Source organism: Cervus elaphus, chromosome 16, assembly GCF_910594005.1.
Source record: "Cervus elaphus chromosome 16, mCerEla1.1, whole genome shotgun sequence".
Taxonomy (NCBI): domain Eukaryota; kingdom Metazoa; phylum Chordata; class Mammalia; order Artiodactyla; family Cervidae; genus Cervus; species Cervus elaphus.
The window spans coordinates 27,914,576-27,932,570 of record NC_057830.1 but is presented as its reverse complement, the minus strand read 5'-3'; the positions used below and the strand labels follow the sequence as shown (position 1 = coordinate 27,932,570).

At 40.9% G+C, this 17,995-nt stretch overlaps 1 protein-coding gene across 17 annotated transcripts in view; it reads right to left on the bottom strand.

Moving 5' to 3' along the window:
* CDC14B (cell division cycle 14B) overlaps positions 1–17,995 on the bottom strand; it is a 128,251-nt gene continuing 110,256 nt past the window's right edge. For 4 of the 17 annotated variants that reach the window (XM_043927646.1, XM_043927658.1, XM_043927651.1 and 1 more), the window contains 3 exons: positions 13,938–14,054; positions 11,034–11,087; positions 9,141–9,495 (listed from right to left, as the gene is read on the bottom strand). In XM_043927646.1, the coding sequence (XP_043783581.1) occupies positions 9,297–9,495; positions 11,034–11,087; positions 13,938–14,054 (370 nt within the window). In that variant the 3' untranslated portion in view covers positions 9,141–9,296. The other 13 variants (XM_043927656.1, XM_043927660.1, XM_043927661.1 and 10 more) reach the window with 10 other exon arrangements.

Here is a 17,995-nt window from a genome sequence, read left to right as displayed (position 1 = left end):
GGACATGAGTTTGAGCAGGCTCCCAGAGAAGGTGAAGGACAGGGGAGCCTGGTGTGCTGCCGTCCATGGGGTCACAAAGAGTCGGACATGACTGAGCAACTGAACCTAACTTACACGTAAGTCCCTCAGGGGTTTCTGAGAGTTCCCGAAAAACAGGAAGAGTACTTTCTCCAGAATAGCCACCCTGCCAGAGGCACTAAGGATACCTCCAGTCAGGGGTGTACACAACCCAGCCCCAGGGGACCTCACTCACCTGATGAACCACCGGCATAGATGTGCTGGTGGCTCTGGTCTGCACTTCACCCACCCCCTAAGATAGGAGAGCAGCATTAGAGCAACCGAGAGGAAGACAATATGCCTGAGGTAAGTCCTACATTCTTGGCAGTGCAAAATGATCAGAAGGAGAGTGTTTTGGTGAGAAGGGAAAGTGAGAGTGAAAATGAGCGGGGCGGCCAAAGAAACATTCAGTGAGAGGGGTAGGATGCTGGGGAGAAAAGAAGCAGGAGAAATTCAGAGGCCAGGTGGCCCAGCAAAGAACGTGGAAACCCAGGGTCCTGTGACTAGGGTGGGAAGACCTCCTTTAGGGATTGTCACCGAGGATCCTGAAGGCCCAGAACAGGGCTTGGAACGACTGGAGAACAGGCTTCTTCAGGGCACACGTCTAGGCGGTACCCTTCAAGTGCACCTGTGTGACCAGCACCCCTGCAGTTGGATGATGCTCAGCCAGTGATGCCATGGAGGGCTTGTCTACGAAGTCTTCAAAATCTTGTATTTGAGGGAGACGGAGGACGCTCCCATCATATAGTCACAAGGAGTCTAATGTAAGAAAGCTCAAAGAATGCTATCCACTTGGAATTGCACCACTACCACAGAGGGGGTGCCAGCCTGGTCCTGCTCCCAACCCAGCCATCCAGGTAGCCTACAGGAAGTCCCAGCTCTGGCTTTGGGCTGAGATCTCAATACCCACGGGAAGAAATGAGGCAAAAACTCCTATGCTACGAGGCTGAGGCATGGGCCTGAGGAAACAGGTTTAAATTGCATCTTGAGAAAATTTCCAATGGTAAGCGCTGTCTGTCCAGGGGAGACCTCTGGAGATCTAGTCCCTGCGGATCCCGAGCCAGATTAAAAGTCGGTCTAGAAAGGTCACAGCCCGGGACATCCAACCATCACTAGAAAAGGGGGGAGAGAGACGGAGTTGTATTTATAATACCAGAACCTGTCTTAGGGGGTTACTGGATACTACAGGGACTGGTTTAATTTGCAGGCTGGAGAAAAGACCCCAAGTTTCACGCTGTTTAAAGGTGGACAAATATGGGGCTGGCCAGACAGAAACACTCTGAAAGGCAGGAGTGAGCTAGGGTGGCCACCAGTCATTATGTCCCCGTCCCCACTCCTGTCTGCCAAAGCTGAATGAATACTCAACTGCTACTTGAGGATACGCCAATCACTGGTCTGCCTAGGGCACTCCTGTGTCACAACAGACCCCTCACGCTTAGGGACGGAGAACACAGGATGGGCAACCTCCCTATGGCTGCTATACTGATATGCCAGGGCCAGGCAGGAAGGCCGGCCGGGAGTCCGAGTCCCCCACTTTCATGAGAATGAACCTTGTTCTCTGGGTCAGCCCCCGCTGCCTCCTATATTAATGAAAACTTCCCTTCGTGCCCTTCCTCTGCCAGCTGGGGCTTGGACCAGAGTTAAACAAGGTGAGCACAATTTTCACTTCACAGTCTACTACTGCTGTTTCCGTGACATCGCCCAGTAAAGCTGTATTTGAACCTACTCAGCAGTTCCCAACTGGGGGAGAGACTGCCTCCTGAAAGTGGCTGAAAATGCGCATTGGGAGAGGCGGGGGCGGGGGTTGGGTAACTCAATGGGTGGGAACACCACTGGCATTTAGTAGGAGGGGCAGGTGGGGGAGGTTTGCAAGGAATGCCAGACTGGATGCATTCTCTGGAGTTCTACACAAGGAAGAATTGTCTGCCTGAAAAGTCATCTTGTTTTACATGGAGAAGCAAACCCACCCTGAGAACCAGTCTTTCTCAAAATAAAACAATGCACAAACCCTGCTACCTCCCCCTTTCTTCCTATCCCCACCCAAAGCCTCTCCTCATTTAAACCGATGACATAAGAATCAGAGGGGCCGCAGCCAGGGTCCCGCCCTGCAGGAGGCCTCCTTACCTGGGCATCTCAGTGTGGATAGAGCACCCGTCATCCAGAAGCATGTCAAAGCCATGCAGACTTGCTAGCAAAGAAATGAGACACAGTTGAGACAAGGCAGAGACCAGATGTGCTTCAGGGGCAGGGTGGAGGGATTTCCACTCCACGTGGATGGGGCCAGGCTCCCCATTGAGGGAGCTGGGGTTATCTATTGAGAGGAATCTGAAAGGGTTTCCCAGAGGCCATATGCTCCTCCAGTAAGTGAGAAGATGGTGAGACTATACACAATAAAGGAGTGTACGATGCTAACCACTTAGAAGACAAAATGCCCCAAATCTGAATAATGGGGCAGCTCAAAGACTGGACTATGTGTAGCAGGGAGGGATGGTGACTGCAACCCATGGCTCTGGGGTCAGTGATGACCTGTTAGCCCGCTAGCTCAGCAGTCTCACAACAGCAGCTGCCAACGTGGTGCAGGAGTACAGGACTGTACGTGTGATGGTTCTTCTGAAAAGCATTAAGCCAACATCCTAATTTTTTAATTAAACATAATATACACGGCTCTCAGTATGTACCAGGTGCTTGTTCTAAGTAATGAACAAATGTTAAATCCTCATACAACCATATATTTTAATTTTTTAATTAAACATAATATATATGGCTCTTAGTATGTACCAGGTGCTCGTTCTAAGTAATTAACAAATATTAAATCCTCAAACAACCTTATTAGATATTGTCATTTTGGCCCAAATCACACAGCTAATAAGCGGCAGAGCAAAGGTTTACACCCAGTCTGGGTCCATAATTCACGCTCTGAACTATTATTAACCAAACTGCTTTTCGATGCAGTGTACATCAAAAGCTTTAAGATTCTGCATGTCCCTGACCTAGAAATGCCTTTTAAAAGAATTTAACCTAAGGAAATAGGCAGCACCACCCAGGAAGAATTTACATATGAGAATATTCATGCAGTGATGAAACAGTAAAACGATGGGAACTGCCTGCAGGCTCAACAATGGGGAGAGGATGATTACTTAAGTCATGGCATACTACAGAGAAGTTTTTGGAGACTTCCTCCACTACACTGCCTCTCAATGTACCTCCAGCTGCACTTAAGACCCAAAAGTGGAGGAAAAGAAAGCAATGGTGGGTATTATGCTCCACACTGGCACCAGACCTCATACTAAGGCACAATCACGTACTTTGGTCTCTTTTAATCCAAACACCACGCACTTACTGGTCCAGTTTTATGGATGAACAAAGTAAGAGCCAGGAGGCAGATAAAGGATCCACAGAATAAATAAATAAAATAAAGCTCATTTTAGAACGCACATTGCTGACTGCCCCTTTCTGTATCAACTTGCTATTTCAACATGAAGGGGCCTTCTCTACTAAATCATTTCAGCACTCTGCCTTGATCACTCTCAAAAGAGAGTTTCAGTGTGTCAATTTCTCCCTTCAGAAGTCAAATTGTCTGGCCTCTTTAAAAATTTACCATTATACTTGTATGGAATTATGCTGCAGGGACCAAAAATAGCAGAGACTGAGAGATGATCATCTGCTATCAAAAACCGGTCTTTACCTAATTAAGAGAAAAGTACCTTAAATGTATAAAAATTAACTTATTGAATCCTAAAGAAAAGCAATCCTGAATATTCAATGGAAGGACTGATGCTTAAGCTGAAGTTCCAATACTTTGGCCATCTGATGTGAAGAGCTGACTCATTAGAAAAGACCCTGATGCTGGGAAAGGCTGAAGGCAGGAATAGAAGGGGACAACAGAGGACGAGATTGTTGGATGGCATCACCAACTCAATGGACATGAGTTTGAGTAAGCTCTGGGAGATGGTGAAGGAGGCCAGGCGTGCTGCACTCAATGGGGTCACAAAGAGTCAGACATGACTGAGTGACTGAACGACAATAAAAATTAACTTACTGAAAGCTAGGTGAAAATGCCATTTGCAGCACGTCCCATTTATTATCCCACTTAATTCTCATTATAATTGTTAAGGTGAAAATTCTCTTATTCCCATTTTATTTATGGAAAAAAGTAGAGGTGTTTAGTGAATTGTCCATGTGGTAAATGAAAACCGGACAGAGAAAGAAAGCAAGAATCTGCAGCACTAGGATCTCAGAGGCTGGTTGCTCACACTGCACAGCCCTGGAAGACACGGCTGCTCGCACAAGAAACAGGCACGTCCTCTAGTTTCATCCAGAGCCAAGCCTCAGAGCCTGACTGCCAAGCCTGCCCCCTTCACGCTCACATATCTTGAGCTGCTTGGCCAATGCCACCTGAGCTCCAGTGGGTCAGCAGGAGGGCACACAACTCAGGGTAAACCATGGAGGAGCAGGCAGACGCGGCAAAGCCTACAAACTGCTCTTTGAGGGCAGTGGTATGTAGGAGTTTGGATGAACAGACCAGTCCCTTGACTTTACACTTTGAAAACTCATATCCTAGCACAAATCAAAGCTAAGTTCTGAGGGAACTGGACAGCCCCCTTAGCAGGACAGGTTCCTACATCCTAGACATAACCTTTGCATGATGGTGTAGGCAGTTAGGTTTTTCAGGATTCTGCCCTACAAGAGACCAAGAGGGAAGGCAGGTGATTAGCTGTGGATGGCGGCCTTGGTTATACACCAGGATACGAAGTGCTCCAGCACTGGTCCTGCCTTTACTTAGCACTTTAATCCAGACCTTGGCAGGTAAAATGAAGGGGCTACAGTGTATGACCCACGAGACTTCAAGGGTCTGACTTACATGTGTCTTTTCCTTAGCAGTTTTCAGAAGGGTCAAACCTTTACATGCCTGAGCTGGTTAGTGGGTATCTGTAGAATGAGTTCATATCAGGAGCCCCCTCACTTGCTTACTGTCTTATCCTGAGGAAGATATCACAGACTAAACAGTATACCCCCCAAATTCTTAAGTCAAAGTCCTTCCACCAATACCTCAGAATGGAACTGTATCTGGGGATAGTGCCTTTAAAGAGGTAATGAAGTTAGAACAAGGCCATTAAGATAGACCCTAACCCAACCTGATTCATATGATAAGAAATGGAGGACAGACAGAGATTGGCGGGCAGAGAGAGAGGCATCAGAAGAGAGGAAGAGAAACCAACCCAGCCAACAACGCTCTGATCTTGGGATCTCTAACCTCTAGAAGTGTAACAAAATAAACTTCTGTTAAGCCACCCAGACCACATGCTAGCAAACTAATACTGCAGAGGGTTATATCTACTTTACACTTTAACCACAGCTTACCATGATTCAGAATGATAAGTGAGCAAAAAATTCAAAAGGCTCTTTGGTTAATACTTTTAATTATATGATTATAATTATACAACTTCCATTATTCAACATTTTGTATAAAACCAGTTACAATACACAAATTGACAATATGTATCAAACTACATAGATATGCAAAGTTTACAGGCCATTATGAAGCTTTATCTTAAAAATACCTTCAGGAAAATAAACATTCATTCAACCAGTTCTCTCAGCTTTATAAAATATGATTAGAAATATACATTTTACTTAAAAAAATCAAGACAATGATTGATCAAATATTGATTAATCAGTTACATTTTAAAACTTTTAATAATCTATACATGAGTGCAGGTTAGATAAAAGTCTGCAAATCATTGATATAAAACTGCAGTAATATAATCAGATGAACATATCTGCTGACAGTTAATTCTACTGGGCAATTAAGGAGGTAATTTCCTACACAGTATAGGTGAACTGTCCAGTCGATTAAACACATCTGTAGTATTTCCACTTAGGGACATGGAGAATACTCAGATGTAAGAGAAAAGGAAGAGCAGCAGCTAGCCTCACAGGACAGTTTCGAGGGGAGAAAACTATTACAGAATTAAAATAGACTTTTAAAGTTGCCTTTGCTTCCCAAAATGCAATTGCTAGTTTAAAAAAAATGTATGAAGAGAAGCAGCTATGCTACTTTCTGACAAACATCAAAGGCGCGCAATGCTCATTTGTCAAGCAAAGGAGAGGCTCCCAGAGCTCTTTGCATAACGTGGCCCAGAATGCCTGATGGTCCGAACAGCTCACCGAAGCATCTCACACTCCAAGGGCAGACACATTGCCTCATGAGAACACTTGGGAACTCTTTTAGATCTTGTCTGGGCCCAGGAGGTAGAAATCACCCCTGTGAGAGGCGGAAGAGGGCAGGGAAGCAAGCGGGTGGGGGACAGGCTAAGAGAAACAAGTTTAGAACAGAAAAATTCTGGAGACCAGAAGAGCAGTGTGCCACTTAGATGCAGCTACATTTTGACAAGTAAGGCTACTTGTTTTACTGAGGCACTGCTCAGGATCCATCCCTCTTCATTCACAGGTTAGAGGGATTTCTACTTTTTCTTTAGCATTACAAAATGGAAGTCCATTCACACATCTAGGTACCCAGTTTGGCAGACACTCTTCTTTTGGATTGTCCCTGACTGCTGATGATTTGAGTCCCCAGAAAGCTTCAAGGGCACCTAAAAATACTCATTTCTAATTTTTATCTTGATGGAAAGTCTCTTAGTATATTTTCAAAGCTGTTTAAGGCTTTCAAGTTAAAGAAATCTCTCCATATCTGACATGCCCTATTTCATATTCCATACCAAGATCTTATACAACAAATTAAAAATGAGATTCTGAGAAGATTCTTGGGTGTGCTGAAGTTTCAGTTTGGGGACAGGAGGAAGAGTCTTTTATTCACAGCAGGAAGAACTTTCCATCAGTCAGACCCAGAGACTTCCTAGATTCTCAATATCCCCTTAACAATGTGCTATACAATCCATCTGAAGCACTATCCCAAGTTGTGTGTTCCAAGGAATGTTTCTTAACAAATCACTAGTTTGCTATGACTACTTTCAGTGAGCCTGTCAAAAACAAGGATTTTTAGAAAGAACCACAGTGATAGCAACTCTAGCTGGAAAACTTGAGCAGCCACACAAAAAGGCGATTTGTAAAACAAAAAGTACATTGAAGCCCCAATTTTTCACTCTTGGCCAAAACATCAGATGGCTTATTCACTGTGAGGGAGACAGCATTTACTTGTTCTGCTGATCAGCAAGAACAGTTCAGATGGAAGTTTGATTTTCATAACTGCTGGGATCAGTTATGTAGGAAATGGCCTTTAAAGGTATAAAGGGAAGAAGAGATGCCCTGAGAATTCAGTGTTTTATACCTGGGCACAGCTTGAATATTTAGTATCTCCCAGAACAACACAGCCAACAGAAGGTTTCTTTTCCCACTCAAAGCTTCATCAAGAGCTGTCTTCCCTCAGGTAAGTGGGTCTTTGTATTTATGAACTTTCAGGGATAGAAAACCACCATTTTTCTGAGGTCTGGTCCTGATGTTTAGAAGCTGGCATAGCCCTACCTCATGGTGCCCGATGAGGAGGAGCTGCTTGTTTGATCAAAACAATGGCATCTTCCATCTCCCCTCAAAACTAGGCAAACTTATAATTTACTCCAAGACAGTAAATACCATAAGAGATCCACAGTCTTCTAATTACTTTTTACATTAAACAGACTTTAATCTGCTTATTCCAACCACTCATTATTCTTTGTAACTACATTAAGAAGGCAGCTTTTTAAAAATGGCATTGCCTACTGACCTGAGGCATTCATCTTGTAAAGAATGTGAAGGCATTTTGCCTTTCAATATATCTCCTCTTTCTTGAAACTAGGATAGTCAAACACTGGTTAACAATAACTAAATCATTCACTTATGGAAGTAACCAAGGTGATTATAAATATTCTTTTATTTGGGGCCCTGTTTCTTTTTAGCAGCAAATAAATTGTTTTGTGATTGCTTTACATTACAGACTGTTGTGTTTCTGTGGGACTGAGGGGAGAAGGCACTCTGCAAAGAGTTATTAGTTGTATTCCCTAACCAAAGGCAACAGTGATTTTCTTATTTACAAATAAGTGAAATCTAGATGCAAATAACCATGACTGAAACCAAAAGGCCTGAGGCCATTAACATAACAACAACAAAAATTCACAATGCTACAGAGAAAGACCCTAACAAAGTAATTTTTTAAAAAAGTCCTTATTATTTGGGATCACTGTTTCCAGGGGAAACAGCAACAGTGTGGGGGTTTTTCCTGCTTGGAAATACGATTTTAGTTTGTATGACTGGGTAACCAAATAGTGGGCAGGCTTGACATTCTTCAGACTCAAAGTGATACAAAAAAGAATGACTTACAACAATTTTCCAACTCTGAAGCTAGTCTCTCTTCCTGAGTCTTCTAAAGCTACTACTAACATTCTCTTGATAGGTTTAGGTTACCAAAGTACCACTTTGTATTACAACATGCAACAGTCTTTAAATGCGGTTTTCACAGATTCTTGTTAATAAAGCACTCTTTGGTGGAAGACAAGCAGCTTGGGTACTTAACAGAGTTAACATTACAACAGTATTACAAATATTAAAGTGAAGATGATTAAACCAAATAGTATCAAATCACAGAAAGTACCATTTCAGTAATGCTTGTTTTATCTTTATAAATTTTGACACAGGGTGAACAGCAAATAAATAAGTAAAAAACCTCCATCAGATCTTCAATTCTTCTGAAGGCCAGCAGCTAAAATGATTGCCATCACAGGGACATACGTGCACCACACAGACTAGTCAGCTCTCCTGATAACAGAGGGCTTTGATATTTACACCTGAGACTAATTTACAACAGCTTTTTGTGTTCAAGACTTTTCTCTAGGAGAGTTGGGCCCTCTTCAAGTCATTCACTTGCACCCAAGCTCATGTAGTTATTTAAATTCCAGTGGACATTTTCTTCATTGAATAAACTTGTTAGGTGGAAAGCAGCTAAGGCTTTTGCAATTTTTTTTTTTTTTCCCAAATAAATTGTGCTAAAGTCCTGTTGTAGTTTTCTGTTCCTAGAGTCTTCCTTCAGTTCTGGTCACAGGTTTTTACTTAACGCAAGACTGTTTTAGTCCTTGAAATGGAGGGACTACAGGGGAAAAAAAAAAGGATTTTACCATGAAGGCTTTTAAGTGTCCCATACGCAGTTATCAAAGACAAGGAAGGCAACATAATAAAAATATTGACATGCTAAAAAGTATACACTTGTATAATTCTTTAATGACAGATACTTTGGAAAAGACAGTACAATATCAACCATAAAGTAAAGACAAACAGGAGAGAAAAGGCAGAGCAGAAAAAGTTTCAGTTCTGCAAAAAATTAAAAAACAATAAACAACAATAAAAAAAGAAGGGAGGGCAAAAGCAGCCGAGCAATGAGAGTACCATAATGCCATTAAGGGCATTTGTTGCAAAGCATTCCTTTTCCTTCTTTCTCTCTGAGGAATCAGGCTGTGGGAAAAGTGGGAAAGAACGAAAAGATAAAGAAGTGTTACTTGATTATTTCCAAAGGCAGAATCTGGTTACAGAAAAAGCCGGGGCACTGCCAGCCGTTTCCAGTTTAGCAGAGTGCAGCCGGCAGCCCGCACCTGCTCCCGCCTTGCTCCACACGCCGCACAGCTGCAAGGGGACAGCCACCGACCCCTTTCTGTATGTGGGTGACTGATCTACGTTGATCTTCACCCTACCTCCCTTCTTTCCTTCCCCAAGAGATCTCTGTAACTTTCAACTAAACAGCGACTTTCAGAGGACAACTGAAGCAAAAGAAAAGAGAGAAACCAATTCCCATCTGGAGGTGACCCTCACTTAGATGATGATGAGGTTCTATCAGAGCAGCTCATCTGAATCAATCACTTAGTTTTCCGAGACCCCCAAGAGAGTACTGAGTATAAAGGTCCAGGTCAGTTTGGGAAGCCAAATGGGAAGATATCTGAAATTTCAAAGGAAGATTAATAATTTAAAAGAAGAGAGGTAACCAGCAGGAGAGAATATTTAGATACAACATTCTGGGGCTCCTACAGTGTTACAGTTTTTAAAGATAATGGCAGTAACAAAAAATTAAAGCCCAGAGGTGATGGAATAGATACCGAGATCTGAGACTCTAAAGACAAGAAGCATTGAAAGGTATGATGATGGCAAACGTCACAAATGAGAAGACTTAAAAAGCCAAAGTCTGAAATGCAGCTACTCCCAACTGAAAGGCCTGTGAAGAGACTCATGGCTTCAGAGGCTGAGGAAAGAGTCTGAGTATTTATCTTCCTCCAAAATATAATTAGCCACAAAAAATAAGCAGGAAGTGATGGTTCCCAATGATGCAACTTAGAATAAAAAAGGCACTTGTACATGACCATTTGCTTAGAAAACAAATGAAGTTATGATTTCTTTTAAAAAGGAAATGAACAACAGACAGACCCAAAGAAACAACATAAGCTTACAGAAACATGCACTCAATAGGTGAGCTGTGTAAAGACATGAACCAAACTGAACGACATCAAATGAGGTGCCTAAAGGTTCTCAATCAGAGGCTTGATGATGAAATGTTTGAGACTCATTCTAAAAGAACTTCTCAGACAGTCCATATGAGAACACTGAAAAACAGGCCAATTCTATTTAGCTGGTTCTTCAGTGCATTTAGCAATTATTAAAAGAGAGATATTAAAATTGGTTTCTAGCTCTAACAGGAAGTGGGGGGCATAGAAGTCCATTAATTTACTTCTTTGGACTTAAGAAAGGGGATGAGGAAGGTGCCACACAGACTCCCCTCAGCACCCCATCTGCCACCAGACACTCCAGTGATTCCACGCCCGAACTGTCATGGTTGTGTCAGAGCAGAGCTTAACACTCATGATTTAAGTTTAGATGTGGCTAGTGTTCAACGCATACATGGGAGAATAATCACCTGCCATGAGAGACACATGGTGGCAATTCTTCCCAACAACAAATACTTATGACAACATTCATAATGATTTTTTCAGTCTCCAAATAACTACCTTTTTAGCGTGTTCGTGCAAAAGTTCTTCAAAGAGGTACAGCCTCTCAGTAAACTGTCAAAAATCAAAACAGCCAAATCAATGGAAAGTGACTTTGAGTAAGGTGTTCATCCTGGAAGCCTCTAAGAGTAGAAGAGAATACAGAAATGAAAGGTCAAGTTCTGTGGCACAATAGAGATGATGACAAACAGACAACATCAACCTGCAAGAGAGAGGACCTCGCAAATGGGAGTAACAGCAGACTGTCAGCCCTGGTGCCTTCAAAGTGTTTATTAATGTACACGGAAATGGGGTACTATTTTATATGTGTATCTATGTGTGTACTGCTGTTCCAAGAAAAGATTTCTATCCAATATTCAAAAATTAGTTAACCATCTTAGCTCATATTATTTTGTCCTGAATCAGTTATCCTCCAGCCAAAAACAAGTACTATCCTATAGGATAAAAATACAGGCTACAGCTTGGGTGCCTGAGGCCCATTATTTCCCAGAAACAGGAGCGGGACTGTACATAATGCATTTGGCCTTTCTCTTGTGAGCTGCAAGTGGTCGCAGTTAAGGTGATGTCAAAACAGGCCAAAGCCAGGAAACAGGCAAAGGAGATCTGGCATGGAGGGAGGGCGTGGTTAAAAGCTCTATGAAACCCAACTGACTCCTGTTGTTTTACTTCTATGCCCCTCCAAATCTCTGAAAGTCCATTTCAGAATTTAAAAGAAGTCTTTTTGGCTTTCAGCACTATCCCAATTGCCTGAAAACTGCTTTGGGCTGTTTCAATATTCAAACTATTCAGTCTGAGCTCTACTTTAAAGCCCTCAAAGCAACAAGTTCAGGGACCTCAGGCAGATGCTCACCGCAATCAGGAACCACCTCTGCTGAAAAGCACAAGTTTAGATCACTAGACAAGACCTAGATGGAAAAACTGCCATACGGCCACACCCTAAGAGGAGCGTGGTGTGACCCGGCATGTGCAGTCCCGGCTTCGGGACTCTAGTCATCTCATCTGACACCTGGAGAGCACCATCCGGGGAAGCAGAAAGCAGAATTAAATGTGCAAAACACACTTGGCTGTGATGGAAGTCTGAAAAGAATATGTCTGTTCAAAACATGTCTAACTATCATCAGCAGCAGGTCTTTTACTTAAATTTTTAAAAATTTACATATAAGTGTCAAAGTTAAAAAAAACTCCCATTTCCCCTCATTTATTGTAGAAAAGTTAGAAAAAAAGAAAATGATTAAAAAAAAGAAAAAAAGACTCCTCAGCTATTCTACCAACCAGAAGAACTGGTATTTTAAGCATATTTTTCCTTTGTCTTGGAGAAGAAAATAGCTACCCACTCCAGTATTCTTGTCTGGAGAATTCCATGGACAAAGGAACCTGGCAGGCTACAGTCTACGGGGTCCCAAAGAGTCAGACACAAGTGAGTGACTAACATATACATACACACACACACACACACACACATAAATATTTAGGCTTGTAAATATTTATAACCTATATGCTTTTACACATATATAAAACACATTTTACATTTATAAAATTAAAGCAATATTTCATAAGTTTTATGTGTTGCCCTTTTCACTTATTGCTCCATAAGCAGTTAACCCAGGTCATTAACTTTTCTTTGAAAACATGACTCTCAATTCATTTGGCAGAATTCATCAATCATTTCCTATTTCTTACTGTTATAAAAAAAATTCTGGCATTACGTTATAATGTACCTAAACTCTTGACTTTTTTGTCAGCATTTCTCTAATATTCCTCTCAGCGGAATTAAAGAGTATTTGATACCTTCCCTAATGAAAAGTTTTAAACCCTAAAATCATGAATCAATGCTCAATTCTCAAATACTTGTTTGGAGGCACTATCACATTCTTAGCTACATAAAAGTTCGTAGTAAAAAACTGTCCAAAAGAATCCACAAAGAGAAACAGTGGCAGAACTGAACAATTCCTTAAAACAGCAAAACACACAGCGCTCTTAGATTGTTAGCGAGTCCCTTAGGACACAGGCTGCCAGGGGCGCTGCACCAGAAACCACCTCAGCACTGAAGGTCACGGCAGGCCCAAAGCCTCAAAGGTGTGAGAGCAGAGAAGTTAAAAAATAGCAAGGAAAACTGTGAAGAACATTCTAAAGTCTGGTGCAGATTATCTTAGGTCGCTTGTGATCTCTGTAAGACAACACTGTTGTGCCTCATGGGTCGCCAGCTCTAGGCAAAGATACATACACACAAAAAAGGTGCCTGCCTATCCATCCTGAGATGATGGGAAGTGGGCAATCTGCTCTCTCCTAAAAGGGGATCTGATTTCGGCATATGTTAAAAATGAAATGTCTCGGATCATGAAAACATCCAAAAACAATGGTGAGTCATGGATTTGGTCACAGAACATGTCCATTTTCTTGTCAGAGTGTATACTAATGAAGGAAGTGCAAGATGCTAGGCCAGAAGGTGAAAGAGCTACCCCTCTGGGGGTAGACTGTGACAGTCACTAGGTAAAGAAAGTTCCCAAACTCTCGAGAGTTCTCATTTTTTCAACACTTATGTGCAATTAACGTTCCAACAATTATGATGAATCTGATATATAGACAGAAAGATTTCCTCCAAGTCCTGACAGAGAGCTTTGAAAGTTCTCAATTTAAGAACTCAGAAGTACACAACAGTCTCAGCTTTCCCATATTATGACCCAGAGACCACATTTCCAATGTTAAGAATGAGCTCTGAAAAACAAAACAAAACCCTAAATTAAAATGGTCCAGATTTTCTCAGATGATGAACAAGTCAAACATTTTTGATTAACTTCCCATCACTGGGACTTTGCTTTCTCCTGTCTTCATTTCTATTTCCAGAAGATTAAACTGGAAAGCCAATATCTGAAACACTTCAGAAGAGTAGGGTTCTTTTCTCACCTTTTAAAACTGCTTTTTCTTGAAGCAGATCTGGTGGTTCTTTTAGTAATGCCTGCACTGCCAGAAATGTTAGGTTCAGATGTTTTACAGCTCTGAACACTGGACTGAAGAATTACTCTGAAAATAGTTGGAAAAAAATAGCATTATATTCACTGAAACAATTTGCAAATACTTGACAGAGGAGGGCATTTTTGCACTTCAGTGCAAATTACTTTCTTGAGAACTGACAGAATTTTCCATAAACACATTTGTCAAAAAAAAAAAAAAATCTGAAACACACTCTTACATCAAGGTCTTTTGAAATAAAGCATCTCATTTCCCTATGAAGGTTTACACAAAGATAACCAGAAAACTTTGCTTTTGGAAAATGAATCACCACCCGGCATGTCAAGCAATTCCCACACCAAAGAAATCAATCAGCAAGACAAATTTTTGTGCCCCAAAGTAAAATCAGATTCTCAGAATTCTAGTCATGAAACAAGAAATCATTTTAAATCATTTTAAAACCCTAATTCTAAAGACTATGAACATAAATATATACACAGTATTCACTCTTCAAAGATGGAAGAACAAGCAACAGAACTCAAGTCAACTTGAATCAAACTCAAGTCAAACTCATGTTTTTTATAACATTTCAAATTTTAAAAAGATGTTCAAAGCAATATTTTTTTTTAATCTGGATTACAACTACCTACTACATCATCAACTACCATTAATATGAAATTGTTTTAATTTTGTGAAACTTTATTTAATTAGACTCTAGACATCTCAAGGAACTGATACCTATGGCAGTAGACTGCCCAGGAGGCAAATGAACAGATCAGAAAGAACCCCTCAGATAAAGCCCACATAGAATACCTGCTCAAAAGCAGAGGGTGTTTTAAATTTCCCCATTGAACTGTCATAGGGACAACAGCAGAAAACACCAAAAAATTTTACAAGCAATTCTTTTCTCCAAGAGATAATGACTAAAACACTGAACTTCATACATACACATTTATACATAGTCAACTTTTATTCATCTGTGAGAGAAAACACTATAAAAGTTTTATCCTCTCATATCCAAACATACAGGTGAGACAGCCAACAACAACTTACAAGAACCCAGCTCCTGGGTAACAAGAAACCTTCATAACTAACTAGCAGTCAGTCCTACCTTCTATGCCCGTGTTAACACCACATTAGTTAATAACCAAAGCCAGGTCCTTAAAATGTAGTAAATTCTTATAACTTCAGTATTACTCAAACCATAGAATAATTAGCATTTAGTAAAATGCTAACTTCTCATCATTGAACAAACAATGGGGCTGTATTACACTAGAGCAGAAGTCTGGAGGTCAGTGGTTTTCAAGCCATTTTGGGGGAGAGGAAAGGAGAGCTGAGGATGGGGGACTGCTAGCCAAGCTGTTTCTCTTTAAATGAGAAGCATTTCTGAAAGCCTTATGAATGAGGACTTCAATATCACTGAGGGAAACTGATCCTGGGTAAACGAGTCAATGCTTGATTCAGGATTTCTAATAGAGTTTTATCATCCTATATGTTGACTGTTTTAACAAAAGAGAAAATGTATATGCTGACATAGTTACATGATCAAAAAGGGTACCAACTGCTCTGGCATATAAATTCTATTGTTGAAAACAAGGAGTTATTTTTACATTCTTTCTCATTTTATAAAGTGAGGAGAAGATATTTAGTTGCCTCTGCTAAGGCTGTGAATCTAGAATTTTTCATAGAGAAAACAAAACAACAATGGAAACAAATAGCAACAATTCCATTGCTATTACTGAAGCCCAGGCCCAGTGCTTCATGCTGCAACTGCTGTCCTGAAGCCTCTTGCCCACTTAACAGGCTCAAGGTTTTTATCTCCATTTCTTATAAACGGAGAAAATGAGACTCCTGTTGGCTTTTCTGAAATACCACATCTACTTTTCAAATAATTTGAGGCTACTTATGGTCAAAAGTATCAACTATTACAGTGTAAAATCAGAAAAAAAAAACCAAGAGTCAATACACTGCCTGCTGAGGAAATTTATCTCCTGATTTCTTAAATTAACTATTATGTCTAAATATTATTCAAACAAGAAATGACTGCTAACTCATATTTTAAGCTGATAGGAAACATCTTTTTAAAATTATTTACTTCTCTATAAAATTAGTGTGAACAATTCAGGAAGTAATATTAGCAGCTGATAATTTATGTGCAATTTTTAAAATAAGAGCATGACAGAAATTTGGAATGCATTAATCTCATCAATAAGATTCAGGTCACCAGTTATTTGCATTAAAAACAGACTAGTTATTTCATCTATAGGTTATATATCAATATAGTGGGAAGAAAACACAGCAACTAAACTTAGGGTGTTATTTGTAAGATAAGTAATATCTAAGGTGGGTTAAGCTAGCCAACAAGGGTGAAGTATTTACTCTGCCATGGGGATGTGGGAACTCGGTACCTCCCACCTTGCACACCAGGCCAACCGCACAGCTTTGCTGGACAACATTCAGCACATGTCATTTCTCCTTTCCATCTTTTCCTGACAGAACCCTCAGTCCTACTTTCTATCTCTTGCCCTTACCAGAATTCCTTTTCTTCTCTGCAATATCTTTTGAGGGCCAGTATTTTCAGATTTTGGATACAAAAATACCTGCAACTTGAGGCAAAGCAAAAAAAATTGAAAAGCCAGGTCTCTAATCAATCAAGTCATAAAGTGCTCTGAAATAAATGTTCATTCCAAGAAGAAGGATCCATCATGCAACCATGCACTATTTACACTGGCTGTCCACCAGCAATACAAAAAGAGCCTTCAAAAAGATGGGCCTGAGGCCCTGCAATATGCAGAGGTCCCCTTCCCACTGTCTACGGGGTCCTCTGCAGCATGTTAAGTGCCATCATTACAGGCGAGCTCTCCAGGCAGGCCAGGCAACAACCTATCAGGCAATGCTACATCATCAGCCAATAGAGGCGAACGTCTACAGCAGTGCCCTGGAGTAGTTACCTCAAAAGATAATTACAAGGATTATACCTGTTTACATCACTGGTACTGTTGAAACCTTTTGGTTTCCATAAATTGCAAATTAATCAGAGCAGGCTAAAGTAAATACTCTGATTTGGGTCTAGAAATACAGTGGCAAATGTCAGTAATAACAAAAAATGTTATGTCCTGGCACAGAATACCAAAAAGAGCCTGATGATACCATTTTTAAACATATCTTGCAAAAAATAATATAAGCATGAAATGCCTAAATATTATTAGCAAGGACTCCACCTGTTCTAACGGCCACTCAGAACAGTTTGAGAAGAACAAATCTACGCAGTGCACAATGTTCCCAAATCAGAATGTGTGAAATCTAAGATCCATAAGAGAAGTAAAGGAACAGAACAAAACATCATAAAGGGATAATTCATATCAGAAATACTGCCTGTGTAATAATAAGCTTGGGCTTCCCAGGTGGCGCGAGTGGTAAAGAATCTGCCTGCCAGTGCAGAAGATGTAAGAGAAGTGGGTTCAATCCCTGGGTTGGGAAGATCCCCTGGAGGAGGAAATGGCAACCCCAAGTCCCATGGACAGAGGAGCCTGGCAGGCTATAGTCCTCAGGGTTGCAAAGAGTCAGACACAATTGAAACAACACAGCAAGCAAGCAAGCAAATAGTCTATACCAATAAGACATTTTTTAAATATCATAAATAGGAACATGTTAAGTAGATTTTCCTTAAATTTGAAAAGAAAAGCATCTGCTAGATTTTTAAATCTTTTCTAGCCATTTGAAGACATTCAATGAAAGCACAAAGAACTGGAGTTGGTTGCAATGGAATTATACTTTGGAGGAGATCCTAGAAGGCACTTTTGTATTCCTTTATAACTCCCAAGTTCAAGTCAGAACAGGACAAGAAATTCTTAAAATTTGAGCTAAAGAAAAAATTCGGAGAAAAAAGAATGCAGCCTGCATGTAAGAGGGGAGCGGGGAACCACACTTTCAAAACACACACCCTCCTTTTCTGTGCTCTTGCCCTTAACTACATGATGTTCTCCAGTAAGCTTCTTGCCACATTCTGCAGA